Source organism: Coptis chinensis, chromosome 3, assembly GCF_015680905.1.
Source record: "Coptis chinensis isolate HL-2020 chromosome 3, ASM1568090v1, whole genome shotgun sequence".
In the NCBI taxonomy this organism is placed as follows: Eukaryota; Viridiplantae; Streptophyta; class Magnoliopsida; order Ranunculales; family Ranunculaceae; genus Coptis; species Coptis chinensis.
Genome location: NC_141458.1, coordinates 110,880,404 through 110,908,242, shown reverse-complemented (window position 1 = coordinate 110,908,242; position 27,839 = coordinate 110,880,404). Strand labels below are relative to the sequence as shown.

General features: G+C 36.1%; 1 protein-coding gene across 1 annotated transcript in view; it reads right to left on the bottom strand.

Annotated features, from left to right (window-relative positions):
• Window positions 1–27,014, bottom strand: part of LOC147512944 (uncharacterized) — a 30,860-nt gene extending 3,846 nt beyond the window's left edge. Inside the window, 48 exon segments of the mRNA XM_086595934.1 lie at window positions 43–196; window positions 1,450–1,511; window positions 1,621–1,767; window positions 1,844–1,888; window positions 1,989–2,117; window positions 2,223–2,369; window positions 2,732–2,818; window positions 3,010–3,147; window positions 3,229–3,272; window positions 3,275–3,331; window positions 3,417–3,543; window positions 4,683–4,799; window positions 4,875–4,952; window positions 5,166–5,210; window positions 5,505–5,624; window positions 5,706–5,818; window positions 5,821–5,837; window positions 5,941–6,185; window positions 6,271–6,453; window positions 9,713–9,865; window positions 10,023–10,118; window positions 10,220–10,325; window positions 10,452–10,537; window positions 10,624–10,764; window positions 10,855–11,091; window positions 11,194–11,322; window positions 11,401–11,448; window positions 11,602–11,748; window positions 11,848–11,956; window positions 12,046–12,191; window positions 12,652–12,749; window positions 12,913–13,006; window positions 13,103–13,312; window positions 17,735–17,974; window positions 18,060–18,154; window positions 19,188–19,256; window positions 19,259–19,290; window positions 21,508–21,761; window positions 21,865–21,987; window positions 22,129–22,266; window positions 24,058–24,252; window positions 24,364–24,555; window positions 24,642–24,770; window positions 24,850–24,963; window positions 25,103–25,442; window positions 25,526–25,754; window positions 26,040–26,340; window positions 26,840–27,014. Of these exon segments, the coding sequence (XP_086452060.1) occupies window positions 43–196; window positions 1,450–1,511; window positions 1,621–1,767; window positions 1,844–1,888; window positions 1,989–2,117; window positions 2,223–2,369; window positions 2,732–2,818; window positions 3,010–3,147; window positions 3,229–3,272; window positions 3,275–3,331; window positions 3,417–3,543; window positions 4,683–4,799; window positions 4,875–4,952; window positions 5,166–5,210; window positions 5,505–5,624; window positions 5,706–5,818; window positions 5,821–5,837; window positions 5,941–6,185; window positions 6,271–6,453; window positions 9,713–9,865; window positions 10,023–10,118; window positions 10,220–10,325; window positions 10,452–10,537; window positions 10,624–10,764; window positions 10,855–11,091; window positions 11,194–11,322; window positions 11,401–11,448; window positions 11,602–11,748; window positions 11,848–11,956; window positions 12,046–12,191; window positions 12,652–12,749; window positions 12,913–13,006; window positions 13,103–13,312; window positions 17,735–17,974; window positions 18,060–18,154; window positions 19,188–19,256; window positions 19,259–19,290; window positions 21,508–21,761; window positions 21,865–21,987; window positions 22,129–22,266; window positions 24,058–24,252; window positions 24,364–24,555; window positions 24,642–24,770; window positions 24,850–24,963; window positions 25,103–25,442; window positions 25,526–25,754; window positions 26,040–26,340; window positions 26,840–26,938 (6,405 nt within the window). The 5' untranslated portion in view covers window positions 26,939–27,014.
• Window positions 27,015–27,839: the final 825 nt, after the last annotated feature.

Genomic DNA, 27,839 nt, shown 5'->3' with positions numbered 1-27,839 from the left:
GATTTAAGCAACCCAAAAGTCCAGGTGTGGGAAAAGCCTTACAGGATCAGCAAGTTCAGCATTCCTCAAGTATGGCTCCATGAATTTGAACAATGCAACCAGAAGACGTTGAAACGAAGGCCAGCCCTTCTGATTATTTCCATTGAGCAACTTTGGCATGAAACACCTGTGGCTAACCAGCTCAAGCCATGCAAAGCTGAAAACGGTAAAGTCAAGAGACGGCCCCAGCAGAGAAATAAAAGAACCAAACAACAAGGGAATATAACACAACCAGTCGCATACGTTGATTAACAATGTGTCAAACTCAACCTATGCAGTCACAGGTATGTACAAGATAGGGTTTATATCCTAGACGTGTTCAGTAACAACTCAGCCTATGCAGTCACAGGCGGGGGTAATAGCAAAGGTTGAGCCTATATCCTAGACACATAGCATGGAGCCTAAAGGATCCTAGCACATGCCGCTTCTGTTGCTAAAACTAGAATCTCCCACCACCTTATTTGTACAAGTCGAAACCATGGAATTTACTCAGCTATACATGGCCTAATCAATGAACAAACACCAATATCAATCTAATTATGCATTTCCATTCATCCATGAATCCATTAGTTATCACTCATCTAAACGAAAAGTTCACAATGTATAGAGGTAAGTCCTTGAATCCTCGTGCAGCTAAATTGGACTAAATTTAGTGCAGAGAAGTAATATATGTCAATCTAAGTCAGATTAGCACAATGCATTCTCAACACCAAGAAGGGGCACAAGTGACAGGAATTAAAATTTTGGATTGACCTGATGTGAATTACACAGAGGAATAACAAAACAATCAATTAATAACTAGGTTTTCAACCCAAATAAACACTCAATTTCATAATCTCCCAATAACAATAATAATTCTTCTCAATAACATTATTTTCCAAGAAACAACTACTCAATGAAAAAAAAACATAACCACTGAATAAGGAGGCTACTATCGTATATATAATAACCTTGACTCCTTAAACCTAAAATGCTCTTAGTTGGGCTTTATTCTTTGGACCTACATGGCTAATTAAAATAAAAGTAAATAACGAAAAGGCCCACTAGAGACACCTATTACATCATGACCTCTTTTCATCTCGTATCCAATGGTAATGATCTTCACGTCGAAAAAAAACTTCATCCTGTAGCAGTGTAGCCATTGGATCTTGCAACAGGGAGATGGGGAATCCCTAACTGCAGCTAGTAGTCGGAATTCATCCATAACTAACGCTATAAGTTTTGTGTATGATGAATGTAACACCAACAAAAAGTAAAATTCAATGCCGCATAAGAGGCTAACAGATGCATTAGATGTTGGACACTAGATTACTTAAATTTCAACACTCACAAGCCCACATTTAATATATGATATATTGGATCGCCATTACATCAAAGTTATAACAGAATAACGTTCAATCACATGCTTACCTAAAACCAGGAACTTTAAGAGGCTGCAGAGAAAGAAACGCATTCGCAAATGCTGTCAAGACCTGTGATACCCAACTTCCATTATTTTAAAGATTCCAAACAATAAAAATTCACAACTCTATTCAGCCACAAAAGAGCTTAATAATGTGAGGGAAAGCCAACAGCCCATACCTGAAGACTGGCACTTTCAAGACCAGTATCAGAAGGACCAAGATCCAAAAGCCAATTAATGAATAACCTAAAATATGGCCTTGGATTAAACGCAACTTTCTTATCTTCTGCATCTTTTTGGATAACCCTCACAGTTACTGACAGAATCTGGAACAATATAAAGTAATAAGATACTGCAACCTAAAACGTGAAGTAAAGAGGCTCCTGCAAGTGCAAGACAAACCTTGGAAAGAAATTGGACTTTCAATGCTTGGTCCAGCACACCATGCTATCAACCAAAATACAAGAAACGCAAGTACAGCTTTTGTTATAGATACTCAAATAGAAAGACATATTAGGTACCCAAATGCTGAGGAAAACAGCAATACCTTCAGTAACGAGGATACTAGTTTTGCATACATATCTACAGCTATAAATGACAGATGCAACTGTTGATTAGGTGATTGCATAGCTAATGGGGCCGGCACCTCAGATATGCAATGTGATACGGAGATTTCCTGAGACAGAGGGAGGGAGAGACAAACCCAAGGAGAATTAGTTATACCAAGTCCCTAATATACACTGTTGCTTATCTTCAGCTCTAAATAAGAAATAAAAGTTACCGTGAGGATGCGGAAAAAGTGTTCAGAGAAATCAATATCTTTAAGTAATCCAAGAAACTGCAACTGCGAGAGAAACTGGGTAGAAGATGCTTCATAGTTGGCAGGAAGCTCACAAATCCGGCACCACTCAGCAAACAGTAAAGAAACCTACAGCATAGATAAACTATAAGACCGAGGAGATAAGAGGTGGTATTCCCAGGAGACAACTAATTTCAAACAACCAAACAGCCCAGAGGATAAAGAATGATCTCCTCGACGGCCATATTCTCAAAATAAGTTTAAAAAGCAAACCCCTTGTGCGTCCCTATACTATTACTTTGTATCTTACAAAAGTATTAGCACCGAATATGACAAATCATATTGTGTGCTAAGACCACAAAGGCACAAACATAACACAACAGAACCCACCACAACTCGAGAAGCACCAAGTACCACCAAAATTGCTGTCGAATAAAACGAGTTTATCCCAGAGCACTATATCAGAACATAAAACAATAACATATGTTTACCTGTTCGCGGAAACCAGTAGCATCCACTGATGAGGACTCAGAACTGTTATAGTCATCTCTGCTCATCATTATTCTGCCAGAGGGAGCCTGGTACAATAGAACTTTTTGTTAAAAGTTTAAGCTGAAAAAAATATCAATAAACCCCCTTATCTTATGGATGGAGAGTAAGAAAAAAGGAGAGGAGAGTTTTTTTCTCATCATTTGTTTGTGTGTATGTGTGCTGTGGAGGATGAGTATTGTAGGCTTGTAGCCCTCTAGCAACCAAGCATAACATTAACCTTTTTGTCTCTTGACAGCCTCGCCTTCTCATCCTTGCCCATGGTGAAACCTGATAGAGTAGCTGCAATAGAAGTAGGATTTCTGGCAATCTCAACCAACTGTTGTAAAGATTCAGGTGAACCAGGCCTCGTCGCAAGCTGCAATCAGCCATAAACCCAATGAGCACATCAACTAGAAATTAATAAAAAACAACTCAAAACAAAATAAGTAAATCCAACCTTCCCCAAAGCATCAACAAGATTGTGGAGCTCTGACACACTCGCCCCGGTTCCTGAACAACCAAGGTTTGGAGAAGAGAAATAGAGAACTCCGTAGCCGCTTCTGCACAATTGAAAGTTATCATGTTACATCCCCAAACCAACTGTATAAAGTAACTAATGTAGGGTGGATAGGGTTCTAATCATACTGTTTCGTCCAGCATCAATAAGCTTTGCCATGTGTACATTGTACTCAGCAAGATTAAGTAACTCATAGCGAATAAGGCCCAAAGTAATATCTTTGTTGAACTTCCTCTCCTCGTCCGAATACATCACCTGGTAAGAAAATGGGGCATGGACAGCATGAATATATTTGAAAATAGAACAGTCACACGCCTTGTGCAAAAACTGATAATGAAGTAGAGCATTTTTACTGGTAATAAGTAAAAGAGGACCTATGGAAATATTTTCTAGCAGGAAATTGCAGACAAAGAAAAACATTCCTCGGCCATGTCTGTTTTAGCTCTATTGTTTTCCAGTATTCCAGTTCCATTTTTCTCTTTTCTGATTTGGTGGGGTTGACTGGGCTCGGGTTAGCTTTGTCGCTTTGTCTTGTGTAACAGCCATTGGCTGCTACCTTGGTGTTGATTTAATTTCGTAATTATACTAATGGGGAAGGATAGAGCCACATTTTTAGAGACACATTATATAGCCTCATTTTCAACAAACAAATGAATTAAGGCCCGGTTTTTTGTGGAGATGATCTCCTCACTATGAAGATCATTCTCACAAAAAATCATAATATTTGGATATGTCTAACCATGTAAAAATTAGTGTTCATTTTTGAACTTTTCATCTAACGATCCAAACTTTTTGTGAGCATGTTCTAAGGTTAGACTTCTTTGAATGAGCTGAATTTTTGTGAGCATGTTCTCCATAATGGGGAGATCATATTTACAAAAATTCAGCCCTTAATACAACTTTTAAGTCCACGATTTTGCTTGGATTACAATGTGGCTATAATGTGTCTCTAAGAATGTGGTTCTATCCCTCCCCTATAAACTAATAGACTAACATTTATCAATATAAAAAAACTAAACACAAAAATATGACGTTTGTCCATCAGGTAAGGCAATGTTCTTGTTTTTTTATTTCCTTGTTCATTTCAGAGCTCTCATTGCCACATAAGCACTATTTCTCTAGTAGAATTTTCTTTGATCAGTATTTGACTGGCCAAAATATTGATGAAATCTACCACTATCAACACACAAACATAGAAATAATTCATGTAGTACAAATAAGAATAGGAATACATAGGTATATGACATGCACTAATAAGAACAATCACCTGATGTAGATTGCTATTAAAACTACACTCACACATGTTACTGAAAAACCTGATGCCAGCCGGAATATATATATAACAAAAAACCTTCCAATTTGAACCACATTAATGACTGGAACAAAAGACATACCCAACTAGTAAGCTCCTTCACAACAAGCTTACAAACATCACGAGTAGCAACAAGAATGGCCAGATGGGCATTAACATGTACAGTGTTCGATGCATTCTCATATAAGCTCTTAAAAACCTGCTCCAATATTTAAAATCCATATTTAGTACATGACATGAAAATAAAAGTAATTCAGAGAAGTAGAAACCGCACCTTCTGAGCTACAGCCAAGGCAGCCTCATCGCGACTTATGCATCGGAGTATAATGTCAGGAACCTCGCCAATAACACCCTACACATGTATACACCTCAATTACAATCAATAATATCATTTAGGCCAAAACAACAAAGCATGAGAAGAATGAGGACAGGATTTTAAATCAATCTTATAGCATCCATACTATTCATTCTAATTTAAAGGCTGAGGCAAATAATATTTTTGCCTTAACAAACAACTAAACAAACAAACAAACAAACAAACAAACAGGAGAATGTGGAAGCAAACCTGAATTTCTGCATCTCTTCCATCATTGGCAATCAAGGTTTCCAGCTGAAATGAAAAACACAACTGAGCGATCAAACTAAAGGAAGCTAAAACAGTGGTACACAAAACATTGCATTCAAGAAAGAAAGCACCTTGGACATTTAAAAGCACAGTAACCAGAGTATAAATAAGACAGATCGGGAAAAAAAAATCTTAACTAGTGGAACATAAATTGGTGTACTTAAGACGGTTAACCTAATCAATATGCCACGGCTCGAAAAACCGGAAAAGGCATTAGAAGGATTGAGTGAAAGCATATCCAACTGGATTCAATGAGCACAAAAACTTAATCCACCATACCTTCTGTGACACAACCTGGTACTTTTCTAATGCGTCACCCGTGCTCAATAAAGGTTCTAACATACTACCACCAAGGCGTTCAGTTGCAGAAGGTGACAGCTGTGTGGTAGCTCCCATATCCTTCCACCAAATTAAACGTGCATGTTAGTGAAAGAAAGAGATGTGAAGGTTATCATACGATGTTCTGGAAAACACTTTTACCTTTGCAGCAATGGTGGGTTCAACTGAATGCAACTCAGGGACTGTAATGGTTGCTGAAAATGAAGTAACAGCAGTTATTTCAGATCCATGACGCACAGCAGCATCAGATGCCCGACATGACCAGAAGACCCACTGCACCCATTTGAAGAAGGATTAGCAACTGGACACATATATAACAATAAAAACAACTAAAGAGGTTGGCGTTGGGTTGTCGGTACAAATTTTAAAGGCACACCTAAGAAGTTGTGCAGAACTGTTGTCCATCTCCTCCGAAATTAGATCTAGGGGTTGTGCGATTGCACTGAATCCTGAACCGCCTTGGGCAGAAGAATAGATGCCTGAGTTGAGCTGTCCAGATGTAGGGCCATAGGCACGAGACAAACCAGAACTGACAGAAAGTCCAGAAGAAGTAGGTGGGCCAGAAGGTACAGTGTTTGAACTCTGGCTTGATTGATTTTGCCACGGAAACTTAACAAAATCCTGAGATTTAACAAGAAAACAATATAAAACAGATGCCAAATGAAAAAATCGCAAACAAAACATGCAGAAAAAGCAAAATGTATACCTCATAAACTCTCTGTTGTGAATGGGACAGGCGACCAGGCTTAGGGCGGAGAGACTCTGGTACTACACCCATCGAGCCTTGTGTATATGTACTCGCATCAAAATATGAAGCCCCAACACCTTCCCTATGCTTCCTCCTAACAGCAAGCTGGCCACCTATTTCCACATCAATTGTTTGTAGTGCCTGCAACAATATGCATTTACACAGTATTAACACCCAACAAACTAGACTCCTTAACTGGAACAGAAAATATCACATCCGACTGCTCACAGACCCCAAACATTTAGCATAAATTGTGAAGCATCTAGCATAGACTCGGAGGAGAGAAGGGAACAACTACAGAATCTTCAACCGCCATGGATAGCACATTCCCCTACTAAGACAGCTGAAAAATGTTTTAAGGTGGGACAACTTTCTTTTATACATCTTACAAGTTACAAATCATACATAAAGGATGGACTGCAGGGACAGAATTTTGACATATAACGAACCCATAACCTTTGGCGCACTAAGGTATTTTACACTAGGGGCTAATTTTTAGCGGATATGATATCCTCACTATAAAGCTAAGCAGTTAAAATCAGTTTTTGGAACTAATCAGTCGAGGAGCGATATGCAATTAATAGATGATTAATTGGTAATATTGGATGTATATATTTGACACTTTCAAAATATATAATAGTATAATCATACCAAATATTTCTAAATAGTTATCCGAGTGCAACAAAAAATATCAGATTCTCATAATCACATCTAACCAACTCAATTTTGAAATACTACAGAGATGTCAAACACAACAATTATGTTAAATATTTAAAGGAATAAAGGGAGAGGGAATAGATAATACATATTAGAGAGATAAAACAATAATTAATATATTTAACTTTCATTAAAAAGAGAGAAAAATAAGTAAACTCTTAGCCTTTGTGTGTTGATTCGGTTCTATAATTATTAATATAGTTTAAGAATCCAATTTGTTAAAAAATTTACGTATTTTTTTAGGTGGGAAACCGATATTTTTAGTATTTTTTTTTTCTCGGTTTAGTGAGAAATCGGTCATCGGTCAATTTAGTGATTAAATCAAGTCAGTGAAAAAAGTTCAAAAATTGGTAAAAAACTAATCGGTTTACAAAGCGATATGCGATTAATGGATCATCTCAGCCAATATTGATAGCATAGCTATAAAGATCATTTTGACAATAAATCAGATCATTCCAACATTTCAAATCATACTAAATGTAATCTCCAATTGACAATGAAAAGGAAAAAATGTCCCTAATTCTTCAATGTGTTAACAATAACATCGTTTGATGCGACCAGTAATTTCGATTTTGACTTATTTTTCATGGTGGTAATGTTTTCAATCTGTTCACATACCTTTGGTTACTTGTACAATCTTTTCAATGTTCTTTAACATTCTGCTGTTATGTTTAACCAATGTTCTAAAAAATGCTAGGCGGTAGTCATTGGGAGAGCACACCGCCTCGGTTTTTTCAAATATATTTAAATTATTGTTTAATTTTTTACCTGTGAACAAAGTAAATAGATATATTTTACAAACAAATCAAAACAAAAGTTATACATTTATTCAAATCTTAAGGTATCCAACCCATACAACATTTAATCTACTCCAAGAACAAAACGAAAAATGTTTAGTTTCTTGTTGGTGTGGATTAGTAGATATATGGTAGGGTTATGTGGGTAAATAGTTGGGTTTAGGGTCCTAGGAGAGTAACACTGAATAATTTCCATGATGTTGATGTAATTAGAACAATGACAATTTCAATATATTTTTTCAACTAGATAAATAGCAATGAAGTTATTTTAAAAGAAATAAAAATAATGGTCATCAGTTTTTTGTGTCAAATTTATACATCTCCTAAACCCCTCCTTATATGAATAAATGTACATGTCAGCAAAGAAAACCAGAAAAACAAATGTTTCTTTTCAGTCTTACACTATGTAACATATGGTACATAATCTCTCAAAAGTATGTAGGGCCAGATATGTATCTGTGTTGAACAAATGGGCACATTATGCATATGCATTACAAAATCTTTAAACTAGATAAAAGGACTAAGAACACAAACTTTTAACATGGTCACAAGCCCATGATATGCCACTTGCATAGTTACTTATACCACGGTTTCTTTGAAACCCTAAATGTCAGAAAAAGAAAACAAACAATTAACATACTCAGTCAAACCCATGATATGCTCACTTGCATAGAATCTCAACTTGTAAGGCCAGATATTTAAGGTCTTGAACCAAAGGTATAGTCATGTACATATGCTTACAAATAGCATTTCCAAACGATGATAAAATTTTCTATAATCAGCCAATAGTTTAACATATAATAAGCAAATAGTAAGTAAGTGTTTTCAAATTATTAAAGCATCAAAACTAGTTTTTTTTTTTTTTTTGAAACAGATAATAGGGAAAGGCATACAAACAATTGGACCTGCATTAACCCCTGATAAAAACCTTTCCTCCGACATCAGAATCCTACAAGCTCAAGGAGGTGCTTTTTAAGGTCTAGAACCATACATATGATCATTACTAGAAGAAAACAGACTAGCTAAGTAATGATAATTCATATTTACCTATAATATATACATGACAAAATTTAACATAAAATAAGAGAGCAACTAGCTTAGTTATAACATCAAAACTAGTTTTATTATAGGTGGAATACAGGTTTTAGTGTGTCTATGATCTCAAATTTATACAAATATTTGTGCAGAATCTCGGATTATACACGAATACTTCCCGCATCTAACTTATCAATTTCTTTATGCCTATTTTTTAGCGAATGCTTGTGCATGACCTTGAATTATACAAGAATACATTCCGCATTGAATTATTGCCGTACCATGAATTACTATGTACTTAACTGTGTCCTCCTGTCCTACTTCACGTAGGTCGCCAGGTTGGACACTTATATGCGTACCAGTTCCAACGTTACTTGGTCTGGATTATATAACAGGAAAAAAAAAAAAAGATTTAAGAATATGTGAAATCAAAAGTTCTAATACTCAAAAATGCACCAAGGCTACCGAAGACAGTGGGCTATCTTAGTCAACATGGTTTACTATTGACCATGGTAATGTAATTAGTGCTATGATCTTCACTTTCCATGTTGGCTAAAACGTAAGGTTATTGTAGTCTGAATATCTTGGAGGACTTGGCGATCTGCTTCAAGCCTACTTTATCTTTGTGAAGCTTCTCCAAATATTCCTACTTGGGTGCATCACAAATTCCAAAAAAAAAATAAAACAAACAAAAATAAAAAAAACGATGACTAACATACAATCCGAACTTTCAACGATGCATATAATAAACTTTACAGACTACAACTAAAAATCAACAGGTACATTTGTTAATCAGTTACAAAACCAACAAAAATTCATAGAAGAGCATATAAATTGAAGTGCAGGTGTACCTTCTCTGTCGCAGCTTGCTCAACTAGAGCACAACCCAAATCAAGGTTGTCATTTGTAACAAGTTGCACAGGGCTCTCAAGAAGATCGCTAGAAATACTTAAGGACTGTAATGAGTTCCTTAAGTGATTTGAAATGGAAACTCGCAAAGGTTCCTAGAAATGATCACAAAAAATTATTACCAAAAAGGTATTGAATAAATTAACACATATTCCAAATCAATCTGCATACTAAATCTAAGTTTATCCTCCAAAAAGCAATTAATGGTACAAACAAGATCCAAGAAAAGACAAAAGGATACAAAAAGGATACCTTGCATGTAACATGAGCTAAACATCCAGCTAGGCTTGAGACCATCAAATGTGCAGCATTGTAAATACGACTCTCATCAGATTCCATTGCATAATCCTAACAAATCATTTCATTTTAAGAAACGAAGCAACGGAAGAACACCTTAACAGACATGGACTTGATATAAAAACAAAAGTGAGACGGGAAAGATGTGCAACCTTTAAAACAAGCTCTTTTGATGTTTGAGTTGCTATTGTAACACTGCGCTGAACAACGGGAGTCATTATCTCTTTAATAGCCCTCTCCATTGCACCCGGGACAATACTGTTGCAAAACATTGTGCCACAAACTTAACATTTCCCAACTATAATACTAACTAATGATAATGACAAAGACTGGCAGTACTTTCCTAAAACCCCAGTTAATAGTAGTCAATGAAAAGTTCCAAACCTCTGAAAGTGCATATGAAGGCCTAACGCACTAAGCTTCGGATTGAGAATGATATTAGCTCGGAGGTATGGAATCAGTGTTGGCAGCTGAGGGGACAAAAAAGAACCTCAGCAAAAAGAAACCCAATAGAAATTATCATACAACCGTGCATAAGGTGAAGATTAGAGAAGACCTGACTCACAGAAAATGACGACTGAGATGGGGTTTGTTGTGAGAGTCCCTGACCAGAAGGAAGCCTCTCAGAAATGCTCAAGGGAGCCATTTTTTCCTCATCAACCAAAACACCAGGAGCTAGATGAAGTGGAGCAGTATACTACATCCCCCAAACAGGTTTGCAATACCACACAGATCAGAGAATTATACAACAAGCTCAAATAGCGAACACTAATTTGAACATACAAACCTGAGATAATAACTGTGAATGACCAACAGAATGTGACTGAGTTGCAACCTCAGGCAGCATCTCAACTTGACTTAAAGAAATGGTCCCAGAGTTGACTTCAGAAACGTTTTGTGGCTGGGGAGCCCCAATATCTTTGTTGGAAAAATCAGGATTTCCTTCAACTTCCCTAACACGATCTTTAAGAAGTGAAGTTTGTTTTACATCTTTCATATCCACACCGAGGTTCTTAAATAGGACCTAAAAATACAAAGAGAAAATGGAAAATAGATAATTGCATGTGAGAACGAACTTTAGTCATAAACTTTGAAACCAAAATTCAAAAGAAAAATATATAGATACCTCAATATCAAACTTGAGGTTCATTTTCAGATTTGGTAGTGCATAAATTTCAGAAAGTAAACCAAGAATGCCCATGGTCCAAGGATTGGGAGGCTGATATGCAGCACTGCTTTGGCATGGTTCCAGTACCTGCATCACAAGTACTTGGACATAAAATAAAGCACTAAAATAACTAAAAGCAGATGAATCTGGTTCAAAAGATCATACCTTCGAGGTAAAAGGAATTACAGCAATCATCAACCCTTTCTCATATGCCTAAGACAATCCAGTGAAGATGCATTAGAATCTGAAATAGTTATTACCCTACAAATAACACTAATAAAAAAAGATACCCTCCGACTGTCAGTTGTCTCTGTGATCTGTTTCTGGGACTCTGTAACTAAAAAAAAATTAAAAACGGCCACATACCTCAATTATTAACACCTTTGGGTCAATTTCACGAGCTCGCAGTACTTGATTTCTTCCAATTGTAAATTTTCCAAGCCAGCTTCCAAGATTTTTCAGCAAAGAACGTTCCTCCGAGCTCGACTTTATAAGCTCGGACCTTAAAAGCACCTGTTACAAGGGGAGGAAAAACATTAAAAATAAAATAACTTTTTCACTACTAACTATGATATTAATTAAATGCAGCAAAGGGGAAGCTAGAAGAGGTACCTTGCAGTTCTCATATGTAGCTTTTAAAATCTCCTTATTCAATGATTTTGAATTGACTTTATCCAAGAACTTTAAGTACAGATCGTGAAAATTAGGCTCAATGCTTGCTCTGACAAAGATGAAAGCCGGTGTAAATCAACTGCCGGAGCACGAGAGAGAGAGAGAACGAAAAACAAAAAACAATGAAAGAACTCTAACCTTTTCATCACCATATACTGTGCAAACCATGGATGGTATTCTTCTTTCAGAATCTCAGTGAACTCCTTTGCCTTAACTTCAATATTTGCTATTGATATATTATTGATCATAAATAATATCTTGTCCTGAACCTCCGATGCAGGAGTCTGTATACAGGAAGAGGAAGCAAATTTTAATAGTGAAACATAACAAGTAAAAGACACAAAGGTAAGCAGGAACTGAACTAAAATCTGAACTCTAAAAGGTTGTCATGTAGTTTACACATGGACATGACTCACAAACACTGAGATAGGTGTTTTCCAAGTCACTGGCTACTTTGCTACATCTTTACAAGTACCCTTTTCCAATTTACCAATGTCATAGTCCTAAAGCGAATCTACAGTGTGAACCGCGAAAGGCCACACTTTTGTATCTGCTGATTAGAAACATCTAAATACTACAAACAGTTCCGCACAATAATATCCATCAGCAACTCAAAGTTGCATTAGATAGATAATCCAATATGATTCTATGACACCTGACAAAAATAAACAAACGATACGAAAATACTACCTCATCATCCATTCGATTTCCAAAAATATGTAAGCTAGGGATAGACTAACATACCTCTATTGGACTATCTCTTCTCTCAGCAGCTGCAACAAGCGTTTCAATGTTCAATGCAGAACCAAACCCTGTATTATAAGAATGTTGTCTGAGCATGCCTACATAAAATCAAAATTTAGCGAATCAGAGTCACGAGAGGCGCTAATGGATAAGTACTTTTGGGAATTCCAGACATATACTTTAAAAGGTAAAATCTAAAAACTAAGACGCAAATGTCTGAATTTTGATAAGCACAGATTAAAATGTCAAAATTAAAAATACCAGTAGATGTTACTGCTCTGGAAGGGCGCAGCAAACCAGGTGACGATGATGCATTTGTTGGCCCACTGGTTGTCTTCTGAGATGGAACCACTTGCTAAAACAAACATAACGAAACAAATTCACAGTGAAAAAGACTAAAAAAATTTCAATTAAAAATAAAAAAACTACAGAAGATTAAAAGTGTATGTACCTTCTCACTATTGATTACATCATGTGTGGAAACAAGTGCAGGCTGCCCAGCAGGTGACAAAAGTGGCTTCATGTGGCTAACAGATGTAGAAGCAGCTTTGTGCCTCTCTTCAAGAAAACCTTGATGTCTTTGTTGCATCTGAAGTGGAGAAGAGAATTGTTGCCCAGGCACGTTGGTGCTGGATCCTACTAATCTCAATGAGTCAGCTGACTGCAAAAACATTATTCCTCGGTAAGAACAAGTGCACTTCTCAACAGTTAGCCTTAACTAAGCTTTGCAATGCAAAAATAACAGACATCGAAGATAAGTTGTGAACAAAGTTGCACCCAGTGAATTTGAATGAGGCAACACATTATTTGGTAAACCTTCTCCACTCCAGAACACTAATGTAATAGTGTTCCAATTGACAATGATTTGACAGTAAAGTGAGAAGCAGAGAGGATATTTCTGTACCACAAAGATATTAGACGTAGAACAATAGACCGTTATAATTACATCAAAACTGAGGTATTTAACCAGTGGCTACTTCACCCAAGACCAATAGACAACCCACCCCAAAAAAAAAAACACCCATAACATACGACACAAAGAGTAAGAAAAAGCAAAATAAAACAAAACAAAAAACCGAGAAAGCAATGAGGATTTAAATCCAATGGAACAAAGACAATATAGGACTGAAAACGTTGTGGGCGTCCAGTCTGCCAGAGATCCTGAATGCTCATGTAAACTCACCAACTTCAACTTCATTTGACATTATAGTGCTCACTAGAATAAGTTACTGGAACTTGATAGAATAATATCAATAAAGGCTTTTTAATAGAAAGATAAAAGAAATAAATAACCCAAGAGGCATGCCTCTTCTAGTAAAATAAAACAAAAGAAGAAAAAAGGTAGAAAGAAGTAAAGATACATGCCCCTTTATCTTTTGGGAAAATGAAAATGGATGGACTCATAATTGTACAGCTTGCACAAGATTTTCATTATAAGTTTGTCTAAAGGCACTTTAAGAAAACACAAAAAAAAAGTGATGACTTAGTGAACGCCGGATGAGATGGAGTTCATCCCACGCCTAGAAGATAGTCGGTCGGTAAGTTCTATAACAATAGGGAGTAGAAAGTTTGATATTGTAGAATGGATAAGTGTAAAGCTATTAAAAGCAAGGATGTTAGATGCACTCCCATGCACTCTTTTCCCTCTTCATCATATTAAGCTTTCTCCTGTAACGGCTAAATCTTCTACAGATTTCTTGAATCCACCATCATTTTCTCGTGAAGCTACAATAATCGAAAATAACATAGCATATTGCCTTAAATGTTGAGCACACCCACTCCAAATGTGACATTAAACCGTAAATGGTGCACTTCTTAACTGAGGTGATTATCCTTCACTCTCCGATGCCAAAACCTCCGTGTTCCCCAGTCCCCACGAATCTTTTCCCCCTCGTCATAAAATTCACTTCTTCAAGTAACGGGTAAAACTTTGGACAAACTGCCCTAAACCGCAGGTCAGAACACCCTCTATTTGTGCCAAAGATAGTTTGAGGCAATCCGAAAACAACAATGATACATGGCAACAAATGCTGAATACACTCACTCTTTTGTGTGGCCCTAAATCCCTAAAGATGTCCACTTTTCAGTATGTTGATGGCCTTCCTCTCCTAATGCACAAACCACCCCCACCCAACAGAACTTGCCTTTATTATGTATGCATAAAGCACTTTTTTTTTTTTTTTTTTTTTGAACTCAATATATATATAAACTATATAAAAGATAATTACAATATAGGATGAGATATCCTACTAAGAAAATTATGACAACTTTGCAGACAACAGTGATTCATAGTTTAGAAGATAATATATATGTAAACAGAAACTTGAAAATAATCTAGTCTCTTGAAAAACAAACTTCGCCAAGTAAATAAAAATAAATAGAAATTGTAAAAGTGGCAAAAGGCCATCAGTTATCCTTCACAAACTGAGCTCACTAACCAAGGTTAGTATGGAACACGAGAACAAATCAATATGAAACATCAACTGAACTCATAGCTTCCTCAAAGGCTGGGAAACATTGAACTTTTTTTTAGCTTAGTAAAGTGAAATATCATCAATAATGGGAAAGTGGGCTGATTAGGCACTCATTACAAATGAAAAATATTAAACAAATATATATATATAGGGACTGGCTACCTTGACAGCTTATCCTGATAGCCCATTACAACCGTTTGATCCTATCTAATCCAATGACCAGATCATGCTCCCAAACAACAAAGGAATAGAACAGGGGCATACTAGTTATTTAGCTTTCTAATGACAAAAAAAAAACCCGACTCTTACTCATTTCTCTCTCTCTAATCCATACGACTTCTCTCCTTTCCCCTCTCTTCAACAACAAAAAATAAATAAATAAATAATCTTGAAGAAGACATGAACTGAACTCCCTCCTGAAAAATGGAACTTGGATAGAAGACATAGCCTCGATGCTCACCCTCAAATCTCAATCCCCCATTATTCCATTAAATCCCCATTTTTCGCTGCTCTCTCAACAAAACTGAATTTTTTCATCTCAAATTAGAAGGATGAGTGTCATGGAATTGTGGACTTGCATGCAATTTTCATGGAATTTCCGATGTCAAGATTGATGGATTTTCTATTTTTTGTGATGTATCTTGTATGAAACCCGATTTCAAAAGGGGGAAATCATACCCTTGTATATACAGAGTTTTGAATTCATAGCCTTGTTCATTTCATATTTTAATGCCTTGTTCAATTTTAGTCTTTTTTGACAATATTCCAATTACAGTATGCTCTTTGCACTTTGTACAAACCTTGTAAATTTTCGATGTCAATTTCAGGACCCTCAGAGAAAACATAAAGAGATAAACCTAACAGTACACAAACCAAAACTCAAACATTCCAAATAGTTTCTTTTTTTTAATCATTCTACCTTAAAAAAATCAACTTTCAGTGAGAGGGGAAATGGAAGTTCATTTTTTCAGTAATGTGCGTCAAACAGTGGGGAGAGAAGTCGGGATTAAAAGAGTTCAATCTACGTTTACAAATCCCTCATCAGTTTCCTTTTTGTTGTTGAACATCAGTGGGGTGGGAAGTCAGTTCATCTTCAACTCTTGGTGAGAAGAGAGAGAAAAGAAAAAGGGAAGGAAGGAGTCGTGGGTTTTCTTTTAGGGTTAATAAAGAAAGTCAAATGACTAGTATGCCCCCATTCTATTCCTTTGTTGTTTGGGAGCATGATATGGTCATTGGATAGATGGGATCAAACGGTTGCAATGGGCTGCCAAGATAAGCTGTCAATTTAGGCTGTCAAGGTAGCCAGCCCTATAACATTTTATATACAACAGTTTATACAATGGCCTATATATATCTCACTCTACAAAACTACTTACGACTTGATTTTTTGTGGATGTCATCTTTCCACTATGAATAACAACCCTACAAAAAATGAGCTCATTTGGAAATTTCTAAAGCTGCTAAAAGAATATTGCAAAATTTTAAATCATGACCATTAAAAAAAATAACATTTTCAAATCAACTTTTGAAAGGGGTAGAGATTTTGAAATGAACTCAAATTTTGTGGATATGATATTTATAGTGATAAGATCATACCAACAAAGTATTAGCTCTTAGTTCAACATAAAAAGGGTGTTGTATAAACTGTTGTATAAAAAGTGTTATATATAAATACAACAATTTATACAATGGCCTCATCTCACTCTACAAATTTACTTATGACTTGATTTTTTGTGAATGTCATCTTCTTACAATGGAGAACATCCTTGCAAAAAATGGGGTTATTTGGAAATTTCTAAAGATATCAAAAGTGGGTTGCAAAATTTTAAATTCTGACCGTTCAAATAAATCACAGTTTCAAATCAAGTTTTGAAAGGGTTAGCAATTTTAGAATGATATGAAATTTTATGGATATATTAGTGATTTGATTAATACAACTTATAAAAGGGTGTTGTATAAAAAGAGTTGTATATGGATCCCTCCCTATATATATATTATCTTCTTCTTTAGATAGTTCAAGTCCATGAAAAATATGGACTGAAAAAATTGGAAAGGCTGGTTTTGTGGATAGGATCTCCCATTATGGAGACCTTCACAACAAAATTATCTTATGTTAATGTGTCTAATCTTTCAGAAAGACGTGTTTAAGTTCAAAAGTGCCACATTGTCAACTTATAAAATGAACTCAGGCAAATCTTCTGTGCATATGATTTAACCTTATGGAGATCATCCTTGCAAAAAAGTGAAAACCCATCTTCTTTAAATGCGTCTAACCTTGCAAAAACTAGTGTTAAACTTTTGGGATTTATCTAACGGTCCAAGATCCTCTGACTATGTAATAACTTATAATTTATCTATGGTTGACAACAAAGAAAGATGTATAGATATTAAAAAGAACTGCCAAGCCACTCTAAACAACAAGTGGTCAGCCTTTTAGTTTCAAAACATGGTTGTCAACAAAGAAAAATGTATAACAAATAAAAACAAAGGGTGGCTCGGTGGCTTCTCCTTTCAAGAGGTAGTTCTGTGGCATTACTCTATTGGTATCCCATAGATTGTAAATATTATTACCTTTACAAAATTAAATAAAATGGAATAAACAATATTACCTCTATATTTTCCAAATTAGCCTGTGTGGATGCTTGGTGGTGTTGATCAACAGCAGCGCTGGTACCATTTGGCTCCAAGCGACCAGATGAGGTCCTTGCAAGAGCATGTTCAATGAATCCAACAAGCTCTGAATGGGTTCCTCGCAGATGAGATATTTGCAAGATATGATTGCAGTACTGCGGCCACTCTGCCAGACGATCCCTAAACTGGTCCAAAGCCTTAACCCCAAAGGCAAACATCTAATAGAAAATAATAAGCTATAAGCAACTCAGGATAAAGAAGAGCCTCAGATGGCAGAGCAATGACAGAAAAGCAGATACGCACTTTCGAATCTGAAGATTTACGCAATGCATCCAAAACATAACGCAGAGCTATACCAAGAGTGAGATGAGTCACGAGCTGTTTTTTTATCAACAATCCTGTTGAAACACCATAAACCCGCAAACATGAGCAAATAAAATATGGACTTAGAGTGCAACTAGGTGAAAACCAATAACAAGAACCTCAACTCAAATGTTAGAAACAACATCATTAAATTTAAAAATTAAGAGGGGAGTAAAAATTTACATGAAAAAGTACAATGTTTCAACCTGAGATTTTAACTTGCATTGCCAGCATGCCATACCACAATATGAAGATCTATGACATTCGCATTTAGCAAGAAACTAACAAACAATCATCACCATTACAGATTCTTTTATCTGGCCTTTGTGTACAAAGCTCAAAAAAGCATACCTTCGCTGATGCACATACATAATCGAGTCATGGAAGTTTTGATAAGAAAATTAACTTATTAGAGATGGACAAGAAACCTATAAACCAACCACTATGATAAAACTGACTTCTGCCCAAGGATCCTCTGCTAACAAATTTGTGCACATTTTTCTATTTAGGATAACATTGAACTTTTCTCGTCAAAAAAAATAATTATACTTTCACAAAATTGCAAAGCGGGATTCTGTTTAGACGCCGTTGACGGCACCTGAAGTGACAAATTTGTTTCCCTACTCGGATAATCAATATTCCTATTTGGAATATCATTTTCCACCTAGTTGTCCACAAACATATATTAGGTATGTGCATGACATTTCCACCACCATCTTCATTCCACCTCCACCTCTTTGACCACCACACCTCCTCCAACACCATTTTACATAACCCTGGCCTGGATCACCTCCATCACCATCATTGAGGTGGTTTTGTTGAATATTTGGTTGAATTTAGGAGTGGGTTGACAAAAAATAATACACATTCAATCTATTCAAGAATTACCGCTGCTTTCTATAATCAATATAAGAATAAGTTTCTATTTTAGTTAGTAATTCATGATAATTTTGTTAAATTTTTGGGTGACAAGCCGACCACGTTTGCAAAGTTTAAGAAATAGATGAAAAAGATCATCCATAAAATACAGAAATAAAATGGGTCTTAACGAACTATATGAACCCTTACCAAAAAGAGTAGCAGCAATCTTTAGCTGCCTATCTGGGTATTTTGGGAAGAACTGGTACTCCTCAAAAGATTTGCTATCATGCAACTAAATATCAATTTTTCCCTGCCAATCCATACAAGAATCTCGTTATACATTCTTCCCTAATAAAAGATAACAGTCTAGAAATTGTAAGATGCAAAAAAAAATCTTATTCTGTATCATCACAGTTCACATAGGAATTTCTGTCAAGAAAACAAGTTAATCATCGCCTTTATAACATAGATAAGGTGCTAAGATCACACCTTTCAGAAAGTCATCATGCCTCACTCACTTAAAAACAACGGATTTTGGGAATATAAACAGCACATACAAAAACTAAGCTTTAGAAATCATCAGCAGAAAAGACACAAACCCTTTAATTAAAAACAAAAGCCATTCTTGTTCAATATTTGATAGGCACTTTTGGTGAGGGAAACCATAAGAGAAGATACATATACACAAATGCGGGTGTTAATCACACCTGAACATACAGATTGAGTACACAATAAAGTGTGGGTGTTCTTTCCTCTAGGTCCAAAGCAAATCATTCACAAGCCAAATTGTATGCACAACTTACTACATGGCAAAATTACAGATAAACTTCAAAATAACTAAAACATAAAGATGCGAAGATTGACATCTAAAATCTTTTTAAGCAGATAATATTTATATATTGCAAAGAAAAGAGTGGTTAAATAAGGAATTATCTCTTATGTTATTATCATTATAGATATAAATAAAATATCTGTGATGTGAATATACGTTCATGCATGTTTAAAACGTGCACATGTGTGTGCGCAGCTACAAGTACAGATATACAGCTGGTTACTTAATCTTTGTGCTTTTAGTTTTTAAAAGACACCCTCCAGTAGTCCAGCACCACCAACGACAAAGACCGAGTGATGAAAAATCAGTTGTCTATCAGTGACAATGACACAGATGAAAAAATCAGTTTTCTACAGGTGCTTTAGAACAATAAGGAAACAACAGAATGAGCAAATCTACAACATTTGTGCTAGACAACCCTCTACTTAAACAAGAAAGAAAGGCACATGTGGCACAATTGGGGAAAGCTACCTTTCTGATTTCCCAGGGGTGATCAAACCAGAGAACAATAATGAGGTATAGCAAAAAGTGAAAACCATGGAAGCAATAAAAATATTTTAAAATATTAAACGAAACAGGGGCTTCTTATAGTTGGAAATTAACATTTATAAACAAAAGAAATTGGTCTAGTCTAATGGAACAATTCTCTCCGACCACCTCCCCAGCCTAAACATGCAGTTAAATACTGAACCTAGCACCAGTGAGCTAACCGGTTATCCATCACACTGAGGTTCCATGACAGACAACCCCACTGTTGGACCCAATCATATATTCCCTCCCAAATCAATTGAATGAATTCACGATTCCAAAATCTTATGCCATCCTCCCTCATGGTCCATCCACCGAAAGGATAAAAACAAAAGGTGAGGGGGAATTACTTGGGCAGTGTACTCGTCTTTAAGTCCAAAGCTAGCAGGAGTATAAATTAGCTTTCTCTTCAAACTAGAGTAGTAAGGGGAATAAACTTTCCCAATTGACCAAGATTAGCTTTACAAGATTGTCCAAAGTTCTCTATCCAAAAACTCTTTGTCCATATTCGACAGTAACAAGCACATTAATAGTATCCCTGGTACAAGGCAGAAACAACTCTAATGTGTCTTCACGTTTCTTCCAGTGTTAAATGCATAAGAGCCTTAAAACCGCAGGCCTCCTAGCAGGATTCAGGCGCGCCACAGAGTCTGATTGAGGCAGCATGCCCCAATGGCAAAAACAACTAAACTTATCAGTTTAAATTGGAATAATTTTCTATACAAATAAGGTTGTGTCGTCCATTGTACAAAGACTGAGGGTGGTTGCAAGGATAAAAGATCAAACAAATTGAAAAAAAGGGGGGTTTTAAGGGTATTGGGTTATTCTGCCATTGAGGATATAGCCTCGAGGCATTTTCCTTGCAATCACACTTAGGCACGCCTCAAGGCATGCGCCTAAATGCGCTTTTTTCAAACACTGGCTTAAGCTTTCATTTATCAGAGCCTCAAGCTTCTAAGCTGCTTTACTCTATGAGGTTACTCTATGAGGCATAACAAATTCATCACTATAGCTTACGGGGAAACTGAAGAGAGAACATAAACATATAGTAAGGGCATAAGAACATAAAATCAAGAACAAATAAAACAGGAAAATCCAGATATAACAAGCTTTGCAGTGAAATGTATATTTGAATATTTGAATCCAACAAATCAAACAAGATGGCACCTATTCTCAGTAGATTCCTTGAAATGCCCAAGCGAATCAACCATTGTCTCAATTGTCAACTGGCCTGAAAACATTTGATGGAAGTAAGAGTTTGCCTCTGCCTCTATATCATCCGGATATCCATCAGATGTTGATGAATCAGGAGCTCCACCATTCTGCAATCTGGGATCAACGTGCATGGATGCTACATGCAACCGTTTCATTTCCTCAAAAAGCTGGCGAGAAATATTCTGCCCAGCTTGAGATTGAAGGACCTGCAAAATACATGGCGTGGAAAACTGGCAGAGTTGTCATCTAATATAATACACGGAAACCATACAGCTAACTAACAGGAGAACATTGAAATGGCAGTATGACCTTGAAAAATATCGAACTGATTTCCGAAGAAACATTACGAACGGCACCAGAATTTTGAAAAGGACTTGCAGGAACATCTTGTGATACTCCAGAAGGGGTATCTTTCAAAAATTTCAAGCACTCCTGAAAACGACCAAGAAGGTAAAAGAGATTAACCATTTCCACTAAAGAAGAAGTAAGACTTCACACCACATCCCAGGAAAAAACACAGCAATATTGAGAGCAAGTCCATAAAAGGAAAGAAAACATATTAAAACATGTTACCTCGAAAAAGGTGTCCTTGTATGTGCTTAAATTATCACTTAACCATTTCTCAAGATTCCATTGTTCTTTTCCCGAAGCAAGGGCAGCCAGTTTAATACTAAATGAAAATGGAGTAGTGTCCAACACTGGTGGAAAAATCTGCAAGACAGGACGAAAAAAATGTAAAAATAAAAATAAATAAATAGAAAGCACTCAAAGCAGGCAGCTAAAAATTGAAGTTTCCGTGTACCATACTAGAGAGTGGATACTACTTCCCAAGGACTACAATAGAGACAACGCTCAATTTTTGTCAGATGAATGAATAAATTGAGAAACAAAACAGGTATGGTATGTATCAAAAGAAATAGTAAGAGAAAACCTCATTGCAAGATAAATTCACTAGATTCTAAACATAGCACACAAGTATGGAAAAGTGAAACAATTACACCTATGATATATCTAATGGAAAAAAAACAGAGCCAAAGTGGGAGCTGTTATAAGAAAAATGACAAAAAGCAACATTGCTATGTAACAAAGAGTGCAGAAGTATCAAATTTGGTATGTTTTGTATTTAAAATTGCAGATAAACTAGGTGAACTCCCATTCCGCATCCACAAACCAAAGATAACAATATAGTCAAAATAAACCATTAATAATTATGCCTTGCACATCTGCCTCCCTTGATTTAAGCTTCATTAGTACTGCACATAAACCATCAATATACATAGACCATCCAATAATGGTTACTATTCTCTTGCAACGTCCAAACCGTGGTGCATATTAAAACTCATCCCAGAGGATTCGAGAACAAGTTTTTTGGGGCAAACTATGGTGAGGTCCTAGCTACTGATCTGAAAATAGCTCTTCCAGACATATATCTGCAAAACTTGGTAGAAGTCTGTGAATCCCTTGTATCTCTATGGCACTTGCATTGGCTTCAAAGTCATAGGTTTAGATTGGATATCGAATAAAAATTTAGGTTCTCATCCGATTTTGGATTATCGATAATATCCGATCATTTTGAATAATTCATTTTACCACTATAAAAACTATTATAAATATATATATTTGGATGATTATTTTGGATGAATAATATTTTATACAATAATAAATAAATTATTTATTTATATATAATAACTATTGATTTTTTATAATGACATAAAAATTAAAAATTCCTTGAAGGTTTCAGGTGGGCAGGATAAAGATATTGGCAAAAATTCCTTTGAATGGTTAAAGTGGTTGAATGGTGGTTAGTGGATGATAATTGCATCAATGGTTGGGTGAACTAAAGGGGAGTTCCGTGAGATTTGTAGCATTAAGAAGCCTTCTCACAAACTCAATATCTCAAATTCCATAATGAAGACAAAACTTCTTTCTGCCAATCTCCATCAAACTGCAAAAGAATGTGGCAGTATGAGCCCACATACCTACAAATGTTCAGATTGTTCAGATACTTTGTGATTCACATGATTCAGATGGATTTTGATGCTTTTCTCAGGAATTGCAAGCTAACATAAGTCAGGTTTGTGGTGTTCTTTTAATACCAATAATCAAGGTCAGATCTCTTGTTAAGTAGTGAACAAACAAAGATTTAACTGTACTACTGGAGGTTGGCTAGTGGCTACACATAACCCTACAGTTCCCCATATGCATATTCAGCTCCATATTAGTTTAACCCCAGACGGGCAATGGAAACATTATGACTAGCTATATCCATCCAACTATAGACACAAACATCTAGCACTCGCATCAAGCTTGTTTAAGTTTTAAAATACATAGTTGATGTTTAGGACTAAAATAAGACTCGTTAAATCATAAAGAGATCATAGTTCTTCATCATAAAGCCATATTTCCAACAGAAAACCAATCCCACTACCATTCCAAAAATAAATAAATAAATCAAAATGAGAGAGAGAGAGAGAGATTAAACACTAGAATTAGGACTCTTACCTTTGAATCAAGGCAAAGGCTCAAAATTCTATTTAAATTTTCTGGATCACTGCTATGGATGTCCATGAAACCCCGCAAGAGAAGATTACGATTAGCATGCCAAAGTTGTAGAATCACACCACTTCTTGAACCATCCCGAATAACCATGGGTAAAATGGTAGACACCACTTCATACTGGAGGAGGTTAAATGCAGTCTGATTTGACATAGATGAGTCCAGTACTCCAGTCATACACTATATATACACATTATAAAATAAAGTAATTGGCAGACAAAATGTACTAGTCAAAAGGATAAAAGGGATTACAGTGATATGGGCAATTCCAACCAGCAATACTTCAGGACAATGCTTAAGTGGATACTCTAGCATCAACCTAACAGAACTAGCATGACCCATTTCAGCTAATTGACATAAAATGTCTAACAGATCAAGACAGAACCAAGCCTGATTTTCTGGCCCATGTGCTAGCTTCTGATCATGAATATTATCATCATAAACCTGCACAATACATTTGCCTTACTGGTAAGTCAAACAAGAACAACCTGTAAAAATGAGTAAAAAGTAAAAGAAGGTATATAGCTTACCAGCTTCCTTGACGTATGCGCAAAAGTAAATATCTCTGCTGGTGCTGAAACAGCATATCTTAGAAATGACAGCTGGCCCTCAGTGTTCTTCCAAACAGACCCACAAATAGAATGGAGTGGAAACAGTTCCTGCAAGAGTAAGTTGTCTGTAATGCTGACTAAACACAAACCATAACTCAAAATCCATGTGTTTGCAACCATTACGTACCCCGCATGCACTTGCATAAAAAGACATGAAAACTGAAAATGCCTCTCTACTGGGAATGTAAAATCCCTCGTGGTCCATGTTTTCCATTACATGTACCCAGTTAGTATCAGGAGCCTGAGTTTCACAGTTATAAAAGTTAGTATACAGATATATCAGCAAGAAATTGATAGAAGTAGTCAAGAAACATGAACCCAAACACACACAACAATAAATAAATAAACAGTGAGAAATCGAGAATATGGAGAAAACTCACAAGGTGTTTTATAGAATCTAAGAGGACATCAACATTCCAAGAGCTCAACCAAGTTGGATCAACCGATAAATCACTGCCGATAGCATCACAGAATGTTGAATATGTGTTCTGAACATCATCCAGGCCAGTATGGGTGCGAGCTATAGTACTAAGTAATCTAGCAAGAGTGACTTCAGTCAGAGGCAGGAAAAGAGATAGCATCTCTCTACAATGTGAAGCATCAACTGTGCAGTTGTATCCCAGCTCCTTCATAGTATCTGCCATGCTCATATCCTTCTCCAACTCCGCCAGAATAGTGTCGAAATCATTTTCGCTGCATTCATAGAATAGGTCCAAATTCCTGCAGAAAACAAAATTAGAAATGGTGGGGGTTTATATCCTTACTGAGGTAAACGAGTAAAAAATCAAGATAAAGATCAAAACCTCAAAGAGTTTGTGTCATGCATATCATCTGAAAGCAGTGGAGCTAACATAAAGGGAGTCTTCTGTTTTAGCTGTGATAAAGACAGCAGTTGCATAAAGGAATCAAGAAGCTTGGCAACGCCTTCTGTCTGAGATAGATACATGATAATTTTCTGGATATGCTCATTAGAATCAAAATGAGAAGGACTAGAGCACAATTCCTCAATCTGAACAATGCACAATCTTTTTCCTGACAAACAGCAGAAAAAGGTTTCAGAATCAATTTGTCATAACTTCTGAGTGTGCCTTTAAAAATAATAAAAATAAAAATAACAATAACAATTAAAGGAGTGAAACAACAACAACGAAAAGCCACTAGAAACTTATATAACTCATTTAGAGGAATAAAATTTAGAAGTTTGTATAGTTGGTCAAAATAACCTTCTTCTAATCTCCTAGTCTGGCCCAGATTTATTAGATGTAGTTTTCTGTAAGTGTAAAGTTGATAAAATACCAAAAATTGAGCACAAATTACCAGCTGTTTTCATGCCGGGATCTTCCGAATCAGACAACGCAATGAAAACAGCAATTTTTTCCAACACGTCCAAGCACAAGTCTTTAGATAAAGCTCCTATAAATTCTTGAGTCGTGTTTCTATCTCTTAGAGATTCACAAAGCACTGTGCTAAAGTTTGGTCTGTTCAACAAATATCTGAAAATAGTACAAAGGCAATCTAGTTTCAGCTCCTTGTTCTGAACATCTCCACCGTGAAAATACAAGTGATCCAAGAAGGTCTGGAGCAGCAATATGCTTCCTTTGCTTCCATAATCGGCAATCTGAGAATAAGGAAATAGCTAAATCAGAGCCTGGAATTTAAAAGAATGTGTATACAGTTACCATGATATAAACTCTTGATATCTCATTTGTCTAAATAACAATTCGTGCAATTAAAGTTCCAAAATATCAGGACCATACCAATGCCCTCCTCCTTTTTCCCTACTGACACATGCAATTATCTATAGCCATAATCCACGATTGAAACCAAGTTACACCAAACCTAACAGATTAGTCTACCTATAAACTATGATTTCTTTTATTTCATAACCTACATTAAATGAAAAAATAAAGCAATAATCTAAAACACTCCCCTCAGCTACTTTATCTCAAAAACAGCAACATTCACTTGTAAAGATGACACCAATCGCATCAACTAACTAGCTACTAAAAAATGTAATCTTTCTACAGACTTAAATACAGTTTAGATTTCTAAAACTAAACTACTTAATAAGAAAAAAAAATTAATATTGTTTTCACTATAAATGATGAGAGTTATACCTGAAAAAAGTCGTGAATAAGTGAATCGTAATTAGAATCATTCAAATCGTGAATCAAATAACGAATATGTTTCCCAACGACGGAAAAAAAAGGAATCATGATTGGTTTTTGTTTTAGGGTTTTTACTGAGGAAAAATATGAAGTTGTGTGTTTTTGATTTCGTAATCGAAAAAGAAAGATTTGACTGGGTTTTTTATATGTAGAGTTTTATTTCACTTTTACGGTTTTACCCCTCTGGTCAAAATAGTTCTGGTCGGTCTTGAGTCGCGTCCATAACCATGAGTTGGGTTCTCTCAAGTCTCAAATGGCCTTAAAAATATTTTATTTTTCTTCAATTTAATAAATGCCCATCTATATTTATTTTCATATTGGCAATCCTCTCGACGGGGTTCAAGATTCTTGGTGTTTGTTTGCAGGCATGTAAAAGTTGATAGATCGGTGCCTAATCTTTTTTGACATAGATGTAGTTGATCCAATGAATGATTTAATATGGATTATATGATGCTTGTTTGCTAGCATGTAAAAGTAGGTAGCTTGGTGTTTGAACTTTTTCAGCATAGATGTAATTGATCTAACGAAGGGGACTACTATATAGATATCTTGATACTCGTTTGCTAGCATATAAAAGTAGGGTGTGCAGTGGTTGTCACATTTGACGAAAACCAATAAGCGCCATGTTACTTCTTTTACGTCTGCCTCGATCATGCTTTACCACAATTTGGTCGCGCTACTCCCGACAACTCGCCGCGCAAGGCGTACGTGTGCTGAAACGCGTGCCTTCGACTCGAAACAACACGTCGCGACCAACCGGCAAGCAGGCCGGCCGCGCGCCGACTAAGATTTAAACAACTCGTCCGCCGCCCAAGAAGAAGGCGTATGTCGCCCAAATAAAACAACTCATCGCGGTAAGGTCGGCCCAATTGCCTATTATCCATAAGCCCAATAGCATCAATTGGGTCAGCCAATTGTACAGTACCATATCAAATTTGGAGGCCCAACA